General features: G+C 44.1%; 2 protein-coding genes across 2 annotated transcripts; both read left to right on the plus strand.

Moving 5' to 3' along the window:
* Positions 1–4,996: 4,996 nt before the first annotated feature.
* On the plus strand, positions 4,997–11,061 carry MGP (matrix Gla protein). Its single transcript, XM_065848273.2, has 5 exons — positions 4,997–5,133; positions 7,602–7,756; positions 8,554–8,589; positions 9,773–9,848; positions 10,686–11,061. The coding sequence occupies exons 2-5, from the start codon at positions 7,696–7,698 to the stop codon at positions 10,822–10,824; spliced, it is 312 nt and encodes a 103-aa protein (XP_065704345.1). The 5' UTR covers positions 4,997–5,133; positions 7,602–7,695; the 3' UTR covers positions 10,825–11,061.
* Positions 11,062–13,830: 2,769 nt separating this feature from the next.
* Positions 13,831–20,728, plus strand: LOC136109226 (osteocalcin-like). Its single transcript, XM_065851724.2, has 4 exons — positions 13,831–13,969; positions 15,756–15,791; positions 17,774–17,843; positions 19,380–20,728. Exons 1-4 carry the CDS (start codon positions 13,903–13,905, stop codon positions 19,507–19,509), a joined length of 303 nt encoding a protein of 100 aa, XP_065707796.1. The 5' UTR covers positions 13,831–13,902; the 3' UTR covers positions 19,510–20,728.
* Positions 20,729–21,896: the final 1,168 nt, after the last annotated feature.

Here is a 21,896-nt window from a genome sequence, read left to right on the forward strand (position 1 = left end):
ATCCTTAGGAAAGTGGTGACTTCTGGAGTCCAGTGCCATTGTAAGAAGGAGGAAAAACTAACTGAAAAGTAATAAAAATTTATCTGATTTATCTTGCCTTCTGCTTTCAAAATTCTTTTCTGCTTTATGAGAACAAGATATTTCTCATAAAAAATAATCTGTAGTCAAATTTAATGCAAATAAACTATAATTTCATATCCAAAGAGCATATAACTAGTGTGTGAAATTTGTTACTAAGGAAGGTCATCAAGTCAAATGGCTAGCATATGATGTTAGGAACATTAATATAATTAGTAGTTATATACAGGAAAACAAGAGTAATCAGATTTCATGCTTCAAAGAATAAGAATGTCTTTCTTCTTTCCACAAATAGCATTTCACAGTTAGCTGGGTATTGTGCATTTCCCATCACCTCCTAGCCTTCCTTTGAACTCTATTGGATATTGACAACAGAGGCCAAGACCAGAGGCTTGGTGTGCCACAGAAAACATTGTTTAGCTACTGAAGACAAAATCTATGATACTATAGATACTGAAGCCATGATAGAACAAAGAAACATATATAACATGACAGGGATGCTTGTAAACATTTCAGTGGCCTCCTGTCTTCAAGACAGAACAGAAATATTTCGTTCCAATATTGGCTTCACAAGGACTGCCAGATTTCAGATCTAAGATGCTGTCTAAGTTCATTGTTGAAAAATAGAGGCATTATTGTTATTTTTTATTTACCAGATGGATGAGCAGCGTGAAACCACAGCTGCTTTCTTATCACTCTGCATGTCTGGACAGGGAATAAGGCGGGTAAATCTCATCTGATCCCAAAGAATGAATCAGGTCAGGACATTTTTGTGTTGTGGTGAAGCAAGAGGAATGAGGGTGGAAGAGAGATTTCTGCTGCCCTTTCCCATAAGAGTGCAACACAGAAGGACACTTTGTTTTTATAGTCAAAGTACAAATTTTTGCTTGCTCAGTTTTTCATAGAATACTTGAAGTACAAGCAATTCAAGTCACTTATATGGATTATTTAATCCCTACACAGGAGCCTCTGCCAAATTTTTCGACTTCCAGATAATATTAACAACATCCTCTCTCTTCCTTCCTTCCCAGACAGCAAGAGAAATAGCCCGATCAGTGTATATAGACATGTGGGTGGAGGGAGGTGAAGCCAGAGGAAGCGAGAGAGTTAGCTCTTAGTCCTGAAAGCTTTGGTTGCTTTCTTCAGTGAATTGAATAAACTTGGTCTGGCTTCTGTGAAATTTTAGTCTTCTGTGCTCATGAACTTCCCGTTACCAGTAATCTTTTTTTCATTGTTTCAGCCAAACACAGCTGTTCTGGGAAGTCCTGGCCAAACAGAGAGTCAGTCTTTAAAGTAACTCAGTGGTATCCCATGGAGAGTGCTGAGTATTGGAGTCAACGGCTTGAGACAGGCTCTCTTTTTCTAGCAAGCAGGAATGGAGAGCAGTGAGTTCCCACTGAGCTGTACTGCTGACCCCAAATGCTCCTGTGTTTATACCCAGACTGTGATTTTTCCAGGACACTGGGCTTCATTTCGAAGTCTGATGGATTTCAAGGAGTAATGTGGAGGATCACAACTCCATAGGCCATGGCTGTGAGGTTGTGTCTGGCCACCAATCTCTGAATTTCAATAGATTAAACATTTGCCACCACCAACAGAACACTATGGCTAAAAAACTCCCCAGTTTACCAACCAGCCAAATAAACCCCAGAGCTCACCAACTGGAAAGCTCTCCTTATGGTCGTGGATAAGGTGCAGACAGGCCCAAATTCTGTAGGACATCACAGGTGGAAGAAGAATTGTCCTCTCGCCATCTGGATTTGGTCAGAGAGGAAGGGTCTGGGCCTTTTCATGATGTTTAATTTCAGCCCTGCTTCTTGACACTGTGTTACTGAGTGACCTCTTGTCCCAGAGCCCAGAGTGACATTCCTCAGGTTGAATGTGCAGGTGTGCTCCACAACCATGGGCAGGAGAAAGTCATTGGAAGTCATTGCGTAGGATGGAAAGGCCCGGAACATTGGAGGAAGCGTGAAAGGAAACAGCTGTAAGCTGGCATAGGAACCTTCCTCCCCCACAGGAGACTGATGCCATCTGTAGGCTTCAGACAGTGGTTTCTACAATACTCCTAAGACTATATATAGATTCACTTTGTTAGAAGTTTCAATTAGAACCAATATGTGTTTTTTCATGATAAACTTTAATTTTTGCACCAAGGTGTAATGCTGGGGGCAAAATACTTCTCAGGGGAAAGGTGAAAACAGATTTCAAAGATGTGTTTGATTTTTTTTTTTCTTTGTGAAAACCCCTCTATTTATTTGTTATGAAATTACTCCTTTTCCCCACCCCAGCACTGAAATGGAAATGAATAATTTAAGTTATCTTGTTTATGTGCTTCCACTTTCTTTTAATCTTTGGAACTTTCTAAAACTTGTTTTTGAAATGTTTAAATCTGTATTTTTCCCAGGTTGAACTAGCTTTTGAACTAGTTTTAGGGTTAATTTTGGGTAGTTGAGTGAGTTCGTTGCCAGAGCTAACACACATTCAGATATGTATATCAAGCTCTTTAAATGTCTGAAATGTGTTCAGTTTATTTTTATTTCATAGTCTTTTGACTAGCTCCTGTGTTTAAAAAACGTCTCACTTTCTAAAGCTTAGTGTCAGTATGCTAGTTTTCAGCACGATTTATTCCATGAAGTTGTTGACTTTAATTATATTGTGGATACTCTGACACTGTGACTTAGTGGCTCAATTATACTTGCTTCTTGGATCAGTTCCTAGGTATTACTTAGGACTAAATGAAAAAGTAAAAATAAAGTCTTGTTTTCTCATGTGATGTAGAACGAGCTGTTCCAAAAAGCACTTGTTTATCATGTTGAGAAATCACTTCCTAAGCCATAGACCATGTGGCGGTTGACTAACTCACATCCCGAAACAACAGGAGCAAGCTTGGAAAGGGTTGTCCAGATCGGTAAGACCAGTTACTTGATACTCTGGGCAACCTGAGTTTAGAAACTCTGCTCTGTCGCAGAGCTGATAGAGTTTATTCCCTTGCACTCAGTAACTCCGCTGAAGCCCTGCTGGCATGAGCTGGGCACTTGGTGAGGGACACATGGATATGGATTATGGCCCTAAAGACACCAAGGCTAGAATTAGAACTTCTCCTAATCATGGGTGCTGAAACAGCCCCTGGAGGAGTACTGGGAACAAAACCTAATTGCTAGTCCATTGTCCTGTTGGAAAAGCCTTGTGGATAATGCAGGAAAGGAAAGCCTTGGTGACTTCACAGGCTGTGGTGGAAAGGTCTGTCATTTTGAGGGTGACTGCAAATCACCTTGCCTTGTTAGTCCTAATCTACACTGCTTCCCATAGGAATTCTTCTTCCATGGACATGAGTGACCTGGGTCACACAAAGGACTCTTGTTGAGGTCTCACTGGTATCTTCTTCAGCATCCCTAACAAGTGCCCATTTCTAATGGCACATTCTCAGTAGACATCTCAGAATCAGTATTCTGTGATTACCTTTATTATTGTTGGCTCATAATTGTAACATGCATGTCTTAGCTGTAAGGTGACAAGATGTCATAAAAGAGCAGCAAATCCCACCTTTGTCCCAATCATCTGGTGGTTCTTTAACTCCATGGTTAAGTTATCATCTTTATCTTACAATAAAGGTTGAAGTCAGGCCACTCTTGATTTTTTCCTGGACCAGACAGGCCACACTCACCAGCTGTTTGGTTGGTTAATAGATTTGATGGGTTTTCTTTCTTAACCTCCTGAGCGACTGATTCTGCATCTGGTCATCCCCTCCACCTCAATTCTGCTGAGCTCAGTCCCTCAGCTGTTCTTACCCTTGCTTAAGGACTGGACCTGCCAGCACCCATGCTGAGCATGCACCAGGTGTGAGTCTCTGCAGAGTGAGGGAGAACTGCTGTGAGTTGCTGCTCACACAGGTTCAGTCTCCCAGCGTGGTGCATGTGTGCTCTTGGCTTGGGTGCAGGTGGGGCCAGGCACATGCCCTGGGTTGTCTGATGTTGTCCAGCACTGTTGTGGGTCTGCTGTGAGCAGTGAGGGTGCATCTTGGAGGCCAGGTTTGTGTAAGCCAGCTCTTTGCTTCTGTCACTTTTGAAGGTTTCAGAGCTGCCTCCAAAAGCAGACACTTTTGTTATGTGAGTTTTGATAGAATCATAGAATGTTTTGAGTTGGAAGGGACCCACAAGGATCATAGAGTCCAGCTCCTGTCCATACATAGGACAACCTCAAAATTCACACCATTTGTCTGAGGGCATTGTCCAAATGCTTCTTGCATATTGCCAGGCTTGGTGCCATGATTACTTCCCTGGGGAGCCTGTTCCAGTGCTCCATACACTCTGGGTGAAGAACCTTTTCCTAATGTCCAACCTAAACCTTCCCTGGCGCATCTTTCTGCCATTTCCTTGGGTCCTGCCATTGGTTGCCAGACAGATCAATGCCTGCCACTCCTTCCCCCCTTGTGAGGAAGCTTTAGACTGCTATGAGGTCTCCCCTCAATCTTCTCCAGGCTGAACAAACCATGACTCTAGCTGCTCCTTATTTCAGTCTGGCATTAGCCTGCCACTGGGAGGGGGGATCAGGCAGTTGTAAAAGGAGCATGAAAGGAGATAGGAGAAGGCTCCTGATCTCCTGCTTCTCTTTGAAGAATAGGTTCCCTGGCCAGAAGCATGGCTCTAGTTAGAGCATGGACAGGGAAGGAAGAGGTGGAAGAGGGGGGGCTCTTGCTGCAAAGAGGGAGACTGGAGCTAGTCTTCAGACCTCTGCCCCCTTACTGTTCCTGGACACAGAAAGGCAGCCTGGATGTGGCTGTGACCCCCCTAGCCCCTGGTGTCTGCTCTGGCTTCCTCCTCTCCCTCTTGGCTCAGTTCTTTGAGGTTGTTGGTTTCCTGGCTGTGGGCAGAAGGTGTTTTTGACTGAGAAAGTGGTAGCCTGGGGGTGGATCGAGAGTGGGAGACAGAAGAGGGGAGGAGTCACTGATCAATGCTAATAAATAAAAGGCCCCTCTTCTTCAGTCCAGGGTCCAGGACGCTGAGAGAGCTGCCCCCTCAGACAAGAGCTGCAGGCTGGTGGGGAAGCAACGGCTTAGTGAGTATGCAGGGATTGCCTTGCTTTTCCTGAATGGCTGCTCGTTATTAATAGCTTGCTGGTGCTTCACAGCTGCAAAATGTTAGGAGTGGTTGCTATGGTGTGCAAAACATTGGGATTCTCCACTCCAGCAGGAGATGGCTGCTCTTCTGATCTCCCCTTCATTTGTGGGACTGTGGAGATTTCCCTGGCATTTACAGGCAATTCATCTTAGCTCTTCTTTCTCTATTTCTAGCCGGTGAATGCTGCTAGAAAGCAGGGGGATTTGGCTCATTGTACTGCTCAGCGTCTTATCTCTGGGAAAACCCACTGATGCTGGGGAGTGGAGATGTGTGCTGGAGTGCAGGGAAAGTAGAAACGAGATGCACTTTTGCAAGAGAAAGTGTTCCCCGAAGGAGGTTTGTTGATATTTTGCTGTGCAGCTGGCATGTTCTTTCATCCCTTGGAAAAATGCATTGCCTCTGTGGTGAAAAATGGAACATTTGGGTTGAAGTGGTGTTTGTGGCTCTTCTCCTGTGGTTGATGGCAGGGGATGCTCCAGGCATTCCAGGGTCAGAGTCCTCTGAAATGGGAGCAGAGTCTTCCAGGTAGCAGAGTGCTCTGCTCTGAGTGAAGACAGAGAAATAAAGAGGGTTTTGCTGGAAAACATGTTAGAGTTTCCCACTGTGCAGCTTCACCTTCATTCAGAAGTACTCCCAGCATCTTCTGCTCTGTGCCTCACTGCTTTCCCACTGGGTTCTCTCCTCCAGCCTCTCCCTCAAGCCTCCCTTTATCAGCAGCTCCCATGAACTCCCCAGGGTGTACAAGACATTAAACAAACCTGTAAAATCCACATTCAACACTGACTCCAAAAGCGTGGGCTCTAAGGAATGCAAACAATCCCAGAGCAGAGAATTTCCTTAAAGAGACAGAGAGACAGTAGAAAAGTCTCAGTTCTTCTCTGACCTTGTGTCTACAGCAGAATTCTGTCTTTTGCCTCAGCAGAACGTAGTTTTTTAACTCATATCAGGCTGAGCACTGAACTGGCAGGACATGGATGGTGTGGGGGGTATTGATGGTGCAGAACTGAACGGCTCTCTGCATGGGGTGCGATAATGGGGAAGAAAATAAATTCTTTCTCTTTGATCTGAAGTTGATGGCACTGCTCAGTTTCTCTCCCAGAGATCCCAGGCTTCAGGCAAGGGCCATGAGTTTGACACTAAAAGGGTAAATTGTAAAGCCCAGAGTAATCTTGTTCCACTGAAGTTTCACTCCCCCTTGGGAAGTGTTAGGTTCTGGCTAGCTGTCCCTGTAGTTCTCAGCTGTGTCACCTGCAGCAGCACTCCCCAGACCAGCCTTTGCAGGTGACAACAGTGACAACACCACACTGGCTTGGGGCTAATTGTCTGCACGCAGAACGCCCCAGTCTGCACACCTTCCCTCCCTGTCTTGCCTTTAGCAAACTACTCCCCTTTGCTTTTCACCCAGCAGGAATCGCCATTTCTGTAACTCCTTTCTTCTTTCACTACCTCCTACTGTACCACAGAGCTGAAGAGGGGAACACTTCATCATTTATCCATCACTACTGTCCATAACATTGGTGCCAGATGAGCAATTAGGGTGCTAGAAGCTGCGATAATGCTCCCAGAGACTGCTTCTTGGAATATTCATCCCAGATGAAAAACCTTGCATTGACATCTGACTTTAGTGGCCAGTGGGGGAAGAACTGCTAGAGAGGCAGCAGTCTTGAGAGATATGGTTACCTCTGCCTCCACCGAGATGTTGTCCCTTGGGCTGAAAGAGCAGTCTAGGGGCAGGACCACAGTGAGGACCCGCAGAGATGGAGTTCCCAGTGCTGCTATCATCTCAGTGGAAAAAACATGCAGAAGGGATTCTTCTAGATTGCTGCTTGTCACTCCCAGAGCAGTAAAATAGGAGAGGGGAAGGGGCAGTAGGATTGGATTCCTCCTCTGAAGACTGTCAGGCTGGAACCTCAGCGAGGTCTCACTGAAGGGAGAGGGGCTGAGAAGGGAGGGAGTGTTTGAAGCCTCATTCTTCGTGTCTCTGATGTAAAAGCTCACAGAACAGTCTGGGCTGGGTGTATCCAGACAGAGGATGGTGAGGGCGAAGAGGACAGATCAGAGGAAAAATTAGAAAGGCAAACATTTACATTTTGGGATCAGCACACACCTCCTCCACTGGGCCCCTGGCAGCCTCTGAAATTCCTTCTGCTCGCAAATGCCAGCTTTTCTGAGATTGAAGTGCTGGTGACATGCTTACCTGTGAATTATGGCCCCCAGCTGTGAACTGGGAGAAGAAGGGGGCATGCCTCCTCCTTCCCGAAACCTGATTTAATCTGCTAATAGGGGATGTTTTGCAATGGCTCCATAAAGAGTGTGTACCAACCAGCTGTCACCTTCCCCAGGCTCTTTCATGGGCCCCCTCCTGGCTCTGTTTTCATAATAAACATTCCACTGCTAATTTTGCAGGCGGCCCAGGATCTCCAGCTGCCCTCAGTGGGAAAAGAGTGAGACACAGCAAAAGAGAGAAATTGCGAGATTCCTCCCTCCCCGTACTGGCACAATGCGCACTCTCCTCATCTTCACGCTCCTGGCTGTCTTGGTGGTGGTTGCTACTTGTTATGGTAGGTGACCATTTTGCTGATTAGAGTGGTAACTCCAAACCTGCAGACATCTTTGGGTCTGTTCAGATGTTTTTTTTATTCAACTTTGTGTCTTCTTTCCACTTAACTTTATCTCTTGCCTACTTTTCTGTCCTTTTGTCAGACCCTCCTGGCCTTGCTCCAGAGCTGTCAGCTTCAGTTGTGGTTTATGGTCCAGGATGCTTCAGCCCCTTCCTCTCTGTTCCAGCTCACCTCACAGGCTCCTCTTCTTTCTGCCTCTCTGTTGTCTGGACTGCAATAAGAGTTCTTCTTCCTAATTATTCCTTGAGAATGGGGAGATTTCCCTTTCTCCTTTTCTAATATCAGCCCTGTTTTTCTGTCAGGCATACAGTTCCATGCTGATGGAATTAAGATGTTGTTTAATGCCAGAGCCAAGCACATTTTACTGTGCTAATTCATTCCCTAAGCACACGTGCAGGTTTTGAAGTAAGGCAGTATCATATCCACTATAGTGGAATATGAAGGTGAGGAATTGTGCTTGAGAATCACACACTGGAAGATCAAGCCTTGAAGTCCTGTCTAAGACAACAAGTTGCTCCATTCTGAACTCCTGATCACCCTAAAGTCCTCATATAAATGCTAGCTCATGACACTGATCACTCTCTTCTCCTTCTAAACAGGTATCTTAAAACCTGGCTTCTCTGATTTCTGTATGCGTGTTCTATTGATCTGTGGTGTGTGAAAGACTGTGAATCCCTATAATACAGTGTCTTACCACATGTTTTACTCTTTTTTTTTTTTTTTTTTTTTTTCCCCAGAGTCCCATGAGAGCATGGAATCCCACGAGTATCTCAGTAAGAGACTGCTTTGCTATTTTTTTTAATTTGAAGTATGCTATATGCATCTCCAAGACCATTTCCTTGTACTTTACAGTGGAGATTAAATAGGCAGAACCACTCAGTTCAGGGAAGCTGAATTTACTAGGTAATGGAGTTACATGATAAATAGGAAGAGAGTGACAAAAAGACTTCACGTTTGGGAACAAGTGCATGCCAATTTATTTTGCAGATAATCTAATGAGAACTGGAAACCAAAGAATTATGAACTTAGATCCCTGCTGCATCCACCTAGAACAGGTTAAGTGACACTAGAAAAGGACATTGTTAGAAAAGCTCTGTGATGAGCATGGAAAGATGTGCTGCAGAAGCCAGTGACAAGATTTGTACTTCCCCAAAGACAGGGTGAGCCTTAGTCCTAGCACCTTGGGAGAAGCAGGTGGGATGTGTGGGCAGGAGGGATCCTTGATCTGGAAGAGAGATTTAGTGTCACAGGAGAAGCATGAAAGGGGGGAGTGTCTCACCATGGAACAAGAGATAACCTGGAGAGGGTAGAGAACAGATGGTTTGAAATGAAAAAGAAATCAGACCATTTCGGAGAAGGACTTCACAAAATAGCTGGTCACAAGTACAAAGGCACATGTGGGAGCCAATGCCAAACATATCCAGAGAGTCCTGAACTCTGCAATAGGACTATGGTATTTCTCAAAAAGGAAAGAAGGGACCTTCAGGCATCTCAATAGAAAACTTCCACATAGCCTGCTCAGTCACTACCTAACCTTGGAGGCAGATAGACTTACTCAGGCCCTTCCTGTTTTTACCTAGAACCTCACTATTCTACTAATTCTACTGAGCATGCTCAGTTCTCCCACAGTCTGCACAGCTTGATGCCTGCCTCTTGGGCAATCACCACTCACTCAGAAGGGCTGTGACAGCAAAATCACAGTAGCTTTACCCCATGTGGCTTGAGGAACAGCAGAGCTAGAACAGCATGTGTACTTCCAAACATGCTGCACAAGCCAGAGGGAGAGCCTGTGCATGGACCCGTGGGATGGAGAGCAGGGAATATCAAAAGCTCCTGGGTTTCACTGTGTGTCAGAGGGCAGATAAGAAGGTTGTTATAAATGTGCAAGCTAGCTTTTGTTGAAATGTGGCCTTGAAAAAGTGTCTATCTACTCTGAACAACTCCTTGCCTTCTCAGATCCCTTCATCAACAGGCGAAGGGCCAATGGCTTCATGCAAGCTGACACAAGACTAGAAGGCATCTCTCAGGAGAGGTATGTTATAGCGTCAGGACACTGAGGGTGGGAGTTGGGAGAGGTTTCTTCTTGACAACCACAGGTGGGTGGCAGCCATGGTGACTTCTGGGAAGTCTCAGCCCCTCTGTCAATGTAATGTGCTTGTGAAGTCCCCAGTCCTGTGGGAAGCCAGAACTCACAGGCATGTTACATTGAGGATGTGTCACGTGCTGGGAGGGCTCTGCTTAATTTATCTGAAGAAAACACCAATGGAAGGAGAGGGAATCAGTGTGTGTTGGCCAGAAAGAAAGCTCAGTTTGAGATCTCATTCAAGTCCTCAGATCTCATGCAGAATTCACGTGACCTTTTCTAAATCACAGGACCATCTGAGGGCCATATAGAGAGTTTCATGTCTCATGTGGGGCCTGTGAAAATAAAGGCACAGAAATAATCTCTTAGCGAGATGTCAAGGCAAACCTTCTCTGCAGTACCAGGTGGCCCCTTTGCAGGATGTTTAAGGTCTTTGTTCCATGCGTGGCTTTGAGGAAGAGCAGGGTAGCTGAAGGCATCAGGCTTGGGGGACTATGGACAGAATACTCTTCCTCAGATTGAGGCAGGAGCCACTCCCACTTTTCCCAACACCCTATTAATCCCTGAAATAAAAGATTACCTGAGAAGGCAAAACAATCGGGCTGTAGTCACGTTGCTTCCGTGGGTGCAATGAGCACAGAAGCTGGTGTGCTAAGATATTGGTATCTGGATAATGGAATCTGGTGATGGATCCTCAATCCTTGTAGGTGGTTGTGGGGGAGGATAGTGCTGTACACAGATCTTTCAGATTACAGGATTTACCCCTCATCTCTCCTACTTTTGCAGGCTCAGGGAGCGTATCAAGTCGCCCCATGAACGTCAGAGGGAGATCTGCGAGGACTACTACCCCTGTGAACTGTATGCTTTTCGCCATGGCTATGCCGCTGCTTACAAGCACTATTTTGGGAGGAGGAGGACTAAGTAAAGCATGACCTGTCCCCACCTTGGGGCCTGGAGCCCAAGGTGTACTCCTCAAAAATGCAATGGCTCTGAAACATATTCAGTTGCTTCTGTCTCTGTATGTTATCCTGCCTGCTGCTTCTCTCTCATGTAGCCATGGATTCCTACACTGTGTTAATTAGTGCTGAGCTGATGTAACAGAGATCAGAGAGAGTTCAGGATGTGGGTGTTTACTACACAATAAATTGCTGGTTTGATACTATCTTCTCATGAGTCAGAGTTTTTTTTTTGGGGGGGTGGTGTGCAGCTTTTCACAGAGAAGCTGAGCTTGTTTATCATAGAATCTGGTGTGGATTACAGAAAAAGGCCACTACCTTGCAATCATGTGAGTTTGAAAGGATCTACAGTGTTCCTGTTGCAGGGTTTACAAGTGGCTTCTTTTAGAGGTCACTGGCAAATTTCAGTCCCCATTCTTAAGACATCTTAAACTGGTGTGGTGTTCATAAGGCAGGATGAGGTGCACTTTTTGAAAATGAAATCTATAATATCTTTCTTCAGTTGGGGAAACAAAATCCAGAAGGCATTTGTTTAATCTTTAAAAAAAAAAAAAAAAAGGGTGAGAGCTAGTGACAGAAAAATGCCTGTAAATTGCATCTTGTTTTTCCAGCTACCCTCAGGTCCTAATGTAGTGTACTCTTGTAGAAAGGAGTGTGTGGTCCAGACTTTACTCATATTTCCTTTTGGAATCCCCTTTCATGCCCTTACTTCCACTTGGAATGATCCTGGTAGTGCTGGCAAGCTGCAGAAACCAAAGCTGAAGAGAGGCTCCAGGTGGTAAATAAGCAAAGAAAACCCTGTGTTTGGGTTCAAGCCCAACTTTGTTCACCTAGAACAAGTTCGTTTTACTGTTCATAACTCATTTGAAGCCAAGATGTGACCTGACTCTGTGCACAGGTTTGCTGAGCACCTCCCAACCCTGTGAGAAGCAAGTGTGACTGCTCTAGGGTTGTCACCACCACCAGCACCAGGGCACCTCGCAGAGCCTGTCCCCAGGCCAAGAGGCACCAGTGCAGACATGCCCGAGAATTCAATGCTGCTCTGGGCTGGTCAGCAGCTGCAGCAGCTCAGGTGCTCCTTGGTCTTGGGTGTGTAGGAGACAACACCTTCCATCTCAGCTCAGCAGGTTTCAATATTCCATCTCCAGACTTCCACAGGCAAACACAAATTATAGAAGTGGGAAAGATTAGTGGCATTCTATCAAAGGCTATGCGGTATAAAGTATCAAACTGCTGACCAATCTGTGAAATTAAGTCTAGAGCCAAAGAGCCAAATCTGCCTGCCACATTAGAAACAGGCATCTTTTTCCAAAAATATGCTTCAAAGCTTTGCCTGCTTTGAAGATGAACTTTTGGAAAGAAATGTCATTTATTTATTGAAAACACTTCTGATAGGAAACTCCACCCTGACAGTTGCTAAAGTTTGGTCCAAAGGAAAAAGTGAGAGATAAATGAGTTTAAGGAAAAAAACCCATATGTATTAGGTATATTTGCATACACACTTGTTGTGCATGTTCCCAAGTAGATGAATCTTAGGATTACCAACCAGAGAAAAACTTTCATACCCTAAAGTCAAGAAGTCTTCAGTGTCTGGGTTTGACTTGACATTGTGACACTATCAAAACAGGAGGCACAGGGCTAGTTCTGTCTGGATCTGTGTCCAGAAATATCTCTCTATTCCAACCTCCAGTTTACCAGTATAAATAATCAATAATACCAGAGATTTCTGTGGGATTTCATTAGTGTAAGTGATAACCAAACATGTTTAAAAGACTATATGCTGGCTAGAAAGCTTGGGAAAAGTTGGGAAGTAAAGCTGTTTGGATTGCTACAATTTTATATTTATATTCTTTCAAATATTCTTTTGGAAACATAACTTTCCTAGACTACCTATTATTTTTAGATATTTATTTTTTACACTGTTGCTCTTTAAGATACTTTTGCTGGAACTTGTTAGTATATATATTCAGTCTTTCCTGGACTGCAGAAAATTTAAACTATTTTTTTCCTTTTTCTATATATTTTTTTTAAATCCTGACATTTTTCTAAGCTAAAAGACAGTGTTCCTAAGGATTGACAAAATCCCTGATAGCTCCGGCTGCCATTGGGAGCCTTTTAGCCTTTAATTCTGTAACTCTTGGACATGTCCCCTGCATGTGGGGCTGAGAAGGACTGGATATGAGGCAGAGAAAGATGTGAACCATATGCTGTTTTTGGGACATGGCTTTTGGAACTTGGATGGTGGGTTTGGGAAGTATGGGGTTATTGGTAGAGAGGTTGTAAAAGAGCCCATGCAGGGCTCTTGATGTACCAAGTAACCACAGCCACCCAAGTCTTGAAGAATAAAACACTTTTGGAGTCTAAAAGTTTATTTGATTTTTCAACAAGAGAAGATGAATTAAAGGCTCCAAACTGTGAAGATTTCTGGGAAGAAAAAGAAAGAGCCTCCTTCAAACTAGCTTCCAAAGTTCCCAACAGTATAAAAATTTCAGCTCTCCGAAGTGGTTTTGTGAAACTGTCTGAAGCAAAAATCTACTATGTGTTTGCCCTGTGCAAACTGTTTCATGGGTTCTTTTACTTTCACAGGAATGGGTCATGGTGGGGTGGGGGAAAAGAATCACCATTGGATTCAGTTTCATTTGATTTTCCACATTAGAGAGCCCCATCACACAAAAAGAGCTGATCTGCTTCAGGGTACACTGGTCTTCCCCCTGGCTTTTCAGCAAGAAGCTGAATGATTTTTATGTTTATAATAAAATCAATTTTTTTAGTCAGTTGTTTTTCTTCAACAGTCCTATTCAAAAATCTCAGATAAAATCTTCCGGAAATGCCACAAGTCCTGAGATGGATGCCAAAATGGCTGCCAGGACCTGACATCTCCTGGCCCAAAGTATGGGCTTTGTTTTGGAGCTCAAACACAGGAACAGAAGCCAGAGCCCTGATCTCTCCAGGCAATCACAGGATATAAACTGCTGCCCGAAAGCAAGCTCCGGAGAACCTCCAGGAAAAGCTCTGAGTTTGGGGATACTAGCACAGCCAAATAAGACATGAGGAGTCTGCTGGCACTGCTGATGGTGACTCTGGCCCTGGCAGCACTCTGCTGTTGTGAGGAAGGTAAGGGGATGTCTTCCCAGGCATGCTGCTCAACCCTGCAGCTTGTCCTCAGCCTCGCTTTGGTCTGGGAGGGACACACAGCTTTGGGAGGAGGAGGTGTAACCCTGCTCATCGCACAACTTCAGATCTCTGTTGAAGAGACAGAGTCATGGAGGAGGGAGGGCTTGGGGAGAGATAGCCTCATCTCTTGCTAGGCACTGTCCTCCACTGGTCAGCCCCCCTTGCCCTTCCACCCTCAATTGCACCACTGAATTGCAGCAGAAAATTAAAACACTTTAAGCATTAAACCAGTTTAGCATTTAGGTGAACTGGCAAAGGCATGCTGGATGCTCACTTTTGGGTAAGGGGGTTGAGCTGCAGGCAGATTTGTGTTGACCACAAGGAGAGTGGTTTTCTGCCTGCCAGCCCTGGAGTGCTGTAGGATCACAGAGACAGGCACGGGGTGAAGCCTTCACCTGCAGGGGAATGTGGGATGTGGAGAACTTCTGGAGGAAAAAAAGCCTCCTATTGGTGGCTAAAAAAAAGGGAGCTGTCCCATTGAAACAAGAGGACATCACATTTGAAGGTGATTTAGTGATGGTGACTTTGTGATGAAAAGATAGTAATGTAGTGGCAGCTCTATAGTTGATGAAGAGAGAGAGAAGGGGGGGAGATTGAAAAACAAGTGTTTTCCGTTCACAGAAGGAAAAGAAGCTGAGCAGGAGAGAGCTCTTTTTCCTGTATTGTCTCATTTAGGGTTAAATTTTGTTCAGTCTGTGGTATCAGATATGATTGAGTACTGGCACATATATTTTGTTTGATCAATGTTCTCCTTCTCTCAGTCTCTTCCTCATTTTTTCACTCTTGAGTATATATCTGAGGGTTTTTTTTAGTCATGCTTAATGGCCTTGGAGTAACTTCTAATTTTTTCTTTTAAATCCAGGGAATGTGTACATTGCTTAAAAACAGAACTACAGACAACCCTTTTCACATTAATTTTTTGTGTAAGCACAGATACTATGATTTTGGTCTCTAGGGTCCTCTTTCTGCCCATAAATACACTTATGCCAAATACCTGTTGACTTGCATGGAACTGACACTATTGAAAAGAGGTATGGTGAAATAGTGGAAGAAAAAAATTGTGAAATAGGGCAGTGTGGGAGAGCTGGGATTAGGAGACCTTCCATTTCTCTTAGAGGACGCTTTCCCTGGTTGTTTGCAGGAAGCACTGAGGATTAAGATTAGAACTGACAGAAATACAGTGTACAAATTCCTCCTGGGAGGGCTGCTGAGCCAGGACCTCAGCCCTGAGCTGAAAAGCTGTGAGGACAGAGTTGTTCCTAATTTTTAGCCCTCTTTCTCTTCCCTATCAATGGCTCGTGATTTCTCCCTATAGTTAAGGAAATATCTCTTTTGAAAGATAGCGGAGATGCTCAGCTATTTTCAAGTTCTGTCCAAATGTGGGGTTTTGCTCAAATGGTCCCCTAATTCTAGCTGTCCCTGCAAGGGTGGGGAGGGAGAAGGACAAAGGTCTCCCTCTTGCTTCCACAATGGTTATATATTTATTGTGTCATTTAATTTGGCTCAGAGGAAGTTGAAATTCAACAAATCCAGGCATAATGGGTGAATTTTTCTGTGGTAGAAAAGTCTGTCTCTAATGTCAGGTGATAATAAAACTGATTTTGGGAGGAACAGACCTTCTGGGAAAGTGGGGGGAGCTGGACCCAGCCAGTAGGCAGAGGGATTAATTTACAGACTGGAGCAAAGGAGGAGGACTCAAGCGAACTCCTTTCTGTCTGTCTTCCAGATCCCAAAGATGTCTCAGGATCTCCCCATGCTGCCAGTGAGTATATTGTTGCGACTGATGCTCAGCTCCATTTTCATGCACCTATCTCCTTTCTCCCCTTTCATAGTTTCAAGGAGCAAACAAGAACCATACTGACTCCCCCTAGCTGTTCCCTTTTTCCTCCCTCAGCAGTTCAGTCCCTGAAGTGCAGGAGCACCTGCAGCAAACAGAGGGGCTGCCTTTCACATCCGTAGGAGCAGGAGACACAAGGGAGGTCATCCTCCCAGCACCAGCAGCCCAGCATCACTCTGGGTGTGCTAGTGCCATAGTTTGTGTTTCCACAACTCTGAGCAGCTCCCAGGCAAGACATGAGTCCTGCAGGTTGTTAGCAGCTGGATGCACCTGCCCTCTGTGAAACAGGGTGACGTGGGTGGAGAAATAAATCTGTGCCTTTGCTTCTCTGAACTAGCCTCAAAGACCCAGCCAAAGTGCTGTGTCACCAGCCTGTTAAGAGAGCAGTACCTGCCTCAGGGTCTCCAGGCACTGGTCTTTTGGATTTGCTGAGCAATCAGTCTGGTGTGCAGGATCGCAGACCAGAAAGGCTTGGTGCCACACATCAACAGACTGTCACATCCCTGTCAAATCTCACAACTGGGACAGCTTGAAAGCAAGCACCTTCCTTGGCTGCTTCTGAAGGTTGCAGTCCCTCCTTCATCAGGTCACTCAGGACACGGGGATTTGCACATCTTGGGTTTTTCACAGCTTTTGCAGCAAGCTGATCCTGGCAGAAATCTGTATGGAAAATCCCTCTTGCTCTTCCCTGTCTCTCCTTTCTCACACCTTAAAGGATAACATTGCTGCTGGGGAGGATGAAAGCTCGTATTTCTCCAGTGAGCCAATACAAACACAGATTGGGAAAGAGGAAAAAAACTGCAAAGAGCATTGAGGGAAAGGTGGTGATTTTTGACAGCCCATTTACTGGTGGTTTCTGTGTAGTTGTTATTTTGATCCAGACTAAACCCCAGCTTGATCAAGAAGGGGCACCTCTCACCTGCCAATCATAAACACGATCTAACACTCCACAATGATGAGGGAAGGGCACAAATCCCACCATTTGCCCACAGGCAGAGATCTTAGAAACTGTGTTTCCCCAGAGACAGCAACAATTTTCCAGTTTCTCTGCTGAAACATGTTAGTGTGCAGCTACCTGTGTTGCTGGTGTTTTGGCATCTGGTTTGGGTCCATCCCGTGGAGTGAGGCTGTGCTGAGTCCTGGCTGGGTCTGGGGGGTGAATGGCTCTACCTGGTGTTTGTGGGGTGCTCCGCAGCACCACGGTGTTTGCACAACTTCAAATCCAAGGGAGCAAACAAGCAACTGTGCTGACATGGTGTGTTAGTGGAGACCAGAGGTCAATGCTGTCATGGCAGAAAGATCTCTCATGTTCTATAGGTGACTGAACACCAGGATCTATGGACATACTGGGTATATTTCTCCCTGGATGTTGTTTACTGTCATTATTTTATACCTTTAACCTTTTGTGGAACTCTGCACATGTGAGCATTGGTATTTCCGTGTGCTGCCTGTTGTTTATGGCTCACTGGAGGCGTTTTAAGGCCTGTTGGCTGATATCCACATCACTTTCAGTCTGAGTCAAAATATAGAAAGGAAACCAAGACTCTGAAGTTACCCAGGCTAGGCAGAGAGGGTGCCATTCCCTTAATTTTCTTATTTGTATTTTATGCTGTCATGACTTTGCCTTCTGTACATTTGCTATGGACTTGTATCATGCAATGTGATAAGGGGATATAGCTTATTATAGAAAAGGCCCTTGCTCCATGCAAATGTGCATGTTGGAGTGAGGAGGGAGCCCAACTTTTGGGCTTTGAGTGGACAGTGGGGTGGACAAGCAATTAAGATGGGCTGTGGCAGTCATCTGCTTGTGAAGAGGGTAGACTATCCATTTTCAAAGCTTAGACTGGCCTGTGTTTGGCAGAGACGTTGGCCCTGCATCTCTAACCCACTGTGCTCTCTCTTGGTAGGCATCAAGATTAAAAAGGAAGTTGCCAATGCTTTTGTGAAGAGGCAGAAGAGATCCAGTCTGTATGAACGGTAACAGCTCAGGAGTCAGGCTGAACACCGAACTCTGGACCTCTTCTGAAGAGGGGGTGGGAAGGCAGTGGGACATGACAGGGCATTAATTTGTTGCACATTTATGTTATTACCTTCATGTGTAGAAGCAAGAATGTTGTAGGATAGATAAATGGTTCTTTTTTTCGTAAATATCCCTTTAAGAGCTCATAGCTGGACTCTGTTATTCCTCCCAGGAAGACAGTACCAGCTGTCTGGGGTAGTCATGGGGACAGCAGGATACCAGTTAAGAGCTGCTCTAACCTAAAGGTCCATCAGAGCCAATTTCCAGGATAATGAGCATCACAGGTGGTTGCCTCTGTCTCCCCACAAAGGAAGCACAGATCTGTTGCAGGCATGAGACTAGATCAGATTGGCTGTTCTTTCTGAAGCTGTAGATCCTGCATCTATTTGTGCAAAGATCCTAGGCACAAAGATTTGGAGAAATAGTAGCTATAAACACTTGGAGAAATTTGAGGTAACGCAAGAATGATCTTCACATATTTACTGGAAGAGATTGTTAAGCCACTGTCTCATGTAGGCCTGTGCAAAAAGAATTTTTATTCATTCCATCTTTGTATTGAAAGGATAATGGTGGTTTTAGATAATAGAAGACTGGGAGGCCCCATCTGTAGAGGAAAGGACCAGAGTATTGTAGCAGAGGAACTGGCTGATACTGAAACCCACTGTGATTAAAAACAAAATGAAATTCAGTAGCAACTGTACTGTCTGTACTGACTACCCACTATAGATGGGGCATCATAAAAGTAGCTTCTGCTATAAGCATTAATCAGGAAGGACTGAGATAGACAGACATCCCAATTTATTTAAACGTGATGTATGGTCAAGAAATATGTATGTAACAAATGGAATTCAACTGTGCAGCACGGTATTTCCAATACAGAAATAAAGTAATAATTCATGAGATACTGGTGGGACTCCTGTAGCAGTGTGTATAGTCTTCAGGAAAGATTAAACAAACCTAGAAGAGGAGTTCAAAATGGCATCCAGAGCATATAGCTGAGACTAAAAGATTTAGGCTTGCTTAGCCTGGCGAAACAAAGGCTGAGTGGGTATAGTGTTACTGTCTACAACATAAGTGAGGATGATAAGAAACTGCTTAAACTAAAGGAAAATAGTGGCTAGCAGAAAAGTGAGCAGAAATCAGGTGCAAATTGTGTGAGCAGGAAATAACAATAATAACAACAACAAGAAAAAAAAAGATCCCTGGGTAGTGGAGGAATGGGGTTGGGGACCAAAAAAAAAAAAGTCCTAACTGCTTCTGGAGTCTCATTTGCTTATAAAACCTCAGGAGCAATTGCTTTAAGTTGGCTTCAGTTTTTCCTAGCACTGATCAAGTAGTCTGTCCCCATATAAGTAGATGTTTAACTCATGAGAAGTTCCATGTTGGGGCACCCTGGGGAGTCACTCTTCTCATGTCAGTGTCAGGGGTGTGAACCCTCTCCAACTGCATCGACTGTGTCTTTAGAATGGCATCTCTCTCTTTGTCTACTCCAGGTACCTTGAGTATTACAAAAGTCCAATGGAACAGATGCATGAGCAATGTGAAAACTACCCCCCTTGTGATTATCTCTCTGACCAAATAGGATTTGCCATGGCCTACAACCGTTTCTTTGGGAGATACTAAGGATGGGACAGTCACTTCGTTCATTTGCCTTGGGATTACTCCGAATCCCCCAGGAGAAAGAAGGCTCTGGATGGGAAGGAGGGAAGGAAAACATATAGGCTGGAGACTTCTTCAGTTGTCTCCCAAACCAGCTGGAACACCAAGGCAATAATTATCCCATTTGTTGAGCTTGCATTAGCTTTCTTCCTTTCATTAAAAAAGTTTCTCTTCAGTTGTCTTTTCTGGTATTTTGAGCTTCACCAGGAATGAGTGAAAAGATTCTGTCTTACTTCCCTTTGAATCCCCATGACTCAATAGGTGAAAAAATTGTGATTCTTCTTGAGAAAATGTGTATGTTAGAGACACGACATCTGTCACCTTCTGTAAAATGCATGAGGATTACAGAAGGAAAATGTCACAACATGTGTAAGTGTGATGGATCTGATCCTGGGATGATCACTGGGAAGAAGGTGGAATTGCTGCCTCCAGGGACAATGATCAGGAAAGTTCAGTATTTTCAGGTAGAAAAGCCACCCTTAATATGTTCCATTTTGCAAGGATAGAAGTGTGGAAGTATTGTTACATAGCCAGAAATAAATTTCTGGTACACTCTTCCGATTATTCTGTCACAAAACTTGCCTGTATAGCAAAAACAGATAATTCCCCAAACGTGTAGTTGAGCTGCTTTGTATGCTGCATTCAGTGACTGTCTGTAAAAAAAGAACTTGGAAATCTCTTGTTATTATTATTTTTTAAATTTTTATTTATTTTTTTATGTTTTTTTTTTTACAATTAGTTTCTGGTGAAACTGAATACACCCAAGCAGAACAAAAAAATAATCTGTTCCTCTCTGATGCTTTAACATTTACGCTTGAAACTAACAGTGTCTAAACAGTTCAAAAATAAAAGCAAACGAACAAAAAAAGAAATAAACTTTATGAAATAAACAAAAAGAAATGGACAGATTGAAGTTGGGTCAGCATTTGATTTATTCAAGACAGCTTGTATCTCTCTTATACATATATAAAAATAAATAAATAAGTGTGTGTATTTATATACAAATCCTCTTCCCTCTGCATGACTTCATTCTGTCCTTCCACTGATGTGCTCTGTCGGCTTTCCTTCCCTGAGAGGTAGGTGGCAGATCTTATCTCCAAGGTCAGGCACTGCTGACCCTCAGGAGACTGAGAAAGACCAAATGTCTCTGGTTGCATGTGAACTGGTGCAGCCATCCCCAGCTGCTGACTGCAATAAATACTGCTCAAGTAAAGCAGGTTGGTGTGCTGCTTCTCTCTCTTCCTCTGTACAACCTTCATCTGAGATTAGGATAAAACCTGCTCCTATGAATGCTGAAGAGCATGCACAAGGCTTCCTTCTTGCCTCCTGTGCCTCAATGTGAATCAGGCTACATTGAAATCATAGAATCATTTTGACTGGAATAGACCCTCAAGATCATCAGGTTCAACAGTTAACCCAACACTGGTATTGAATCATGTCCGTAGGCACCACATGTATGTATCTTTTAAACATCTCCAGGGATGGTGACTCAACCACTTCCCTGGCAGCCTGTTCCAGTGCCTGACAACCCTTTCTATGAAAAAAAAAAAAAAAAAAAAAAAAAAAAAATATTTCTAATGTCAAATCTAAACCCTTTCTGGGTGCAACTTGAGGCCATTTCCTCTTGTCCTATCACTTGCTACTTGAGAGAAGAGACCAACACCCCTCATGGTACAACCTCCTTTCAGATAACTGTAGAATTCAGATCACAATCCCAGCACATCATGACAGTGAGGGAAAGGAGGGCCAGGCTTTTCCTGATGGACCATCTACCAAATTCAGCATTTCTCTGAAAGACCCTGCTCTGAAGTAAAGACACGGCATAAGTCCACAGAGATGACTGCCAGTGTAAGTGTGAGCATCTTGTTTGGCAAGCTGCTATGACTTGTACTGGATATGCTGATCTTGGCCAAGGAGAAAACAGTTAATAAGTACTTTTGCTTATTATGATCAAACACCTGGGAATGGTTCCTCTATTGGCATAAACTGATAGGGCTTCACTGCTCACAGCAAAACTTTCCTCTGAATGCCACCTAGTAAAAATGAACAAAGTGCTCATTGAAAGCAGTGGAAATTTTGCTAGGAAAAATACTGGAGAGATTAGTGAAGCCCTACTATCTGCTGCACAACAAGTTAGGGGGTTTGTTGTTGTATGGTTTTGTTCGCTAAAAAAAGAAAATCATGCTTCCTGTCTATATTTGCACCATTCTGTTAATTTTGTACTTTTCTCTCCCTTTCAGTAAATATGTTTTTCAGGAAGTTGCACATGAAGGCCTTGATCACATCATCTGTGTTGTGTCACTACCTGTCTGTGTGGGCTGAAATCATTACGGCCTTTGAGAGATCTGAAT

Source organism: Patagioenas fasciata, chromosome 1, assembly GCF_037038585.1.
Source record: "Patagioenas fasciata isolate bPatFas1 chromosome 1, bPatFas1.hap1, whole genome shotgun sequence".
Taxonomy (NCBI): Eukaryota; Metazoa; Chordata; class Aves; order Columbiformes; family Columbidae; genus Patagioenas; species Patagioenas fasciata.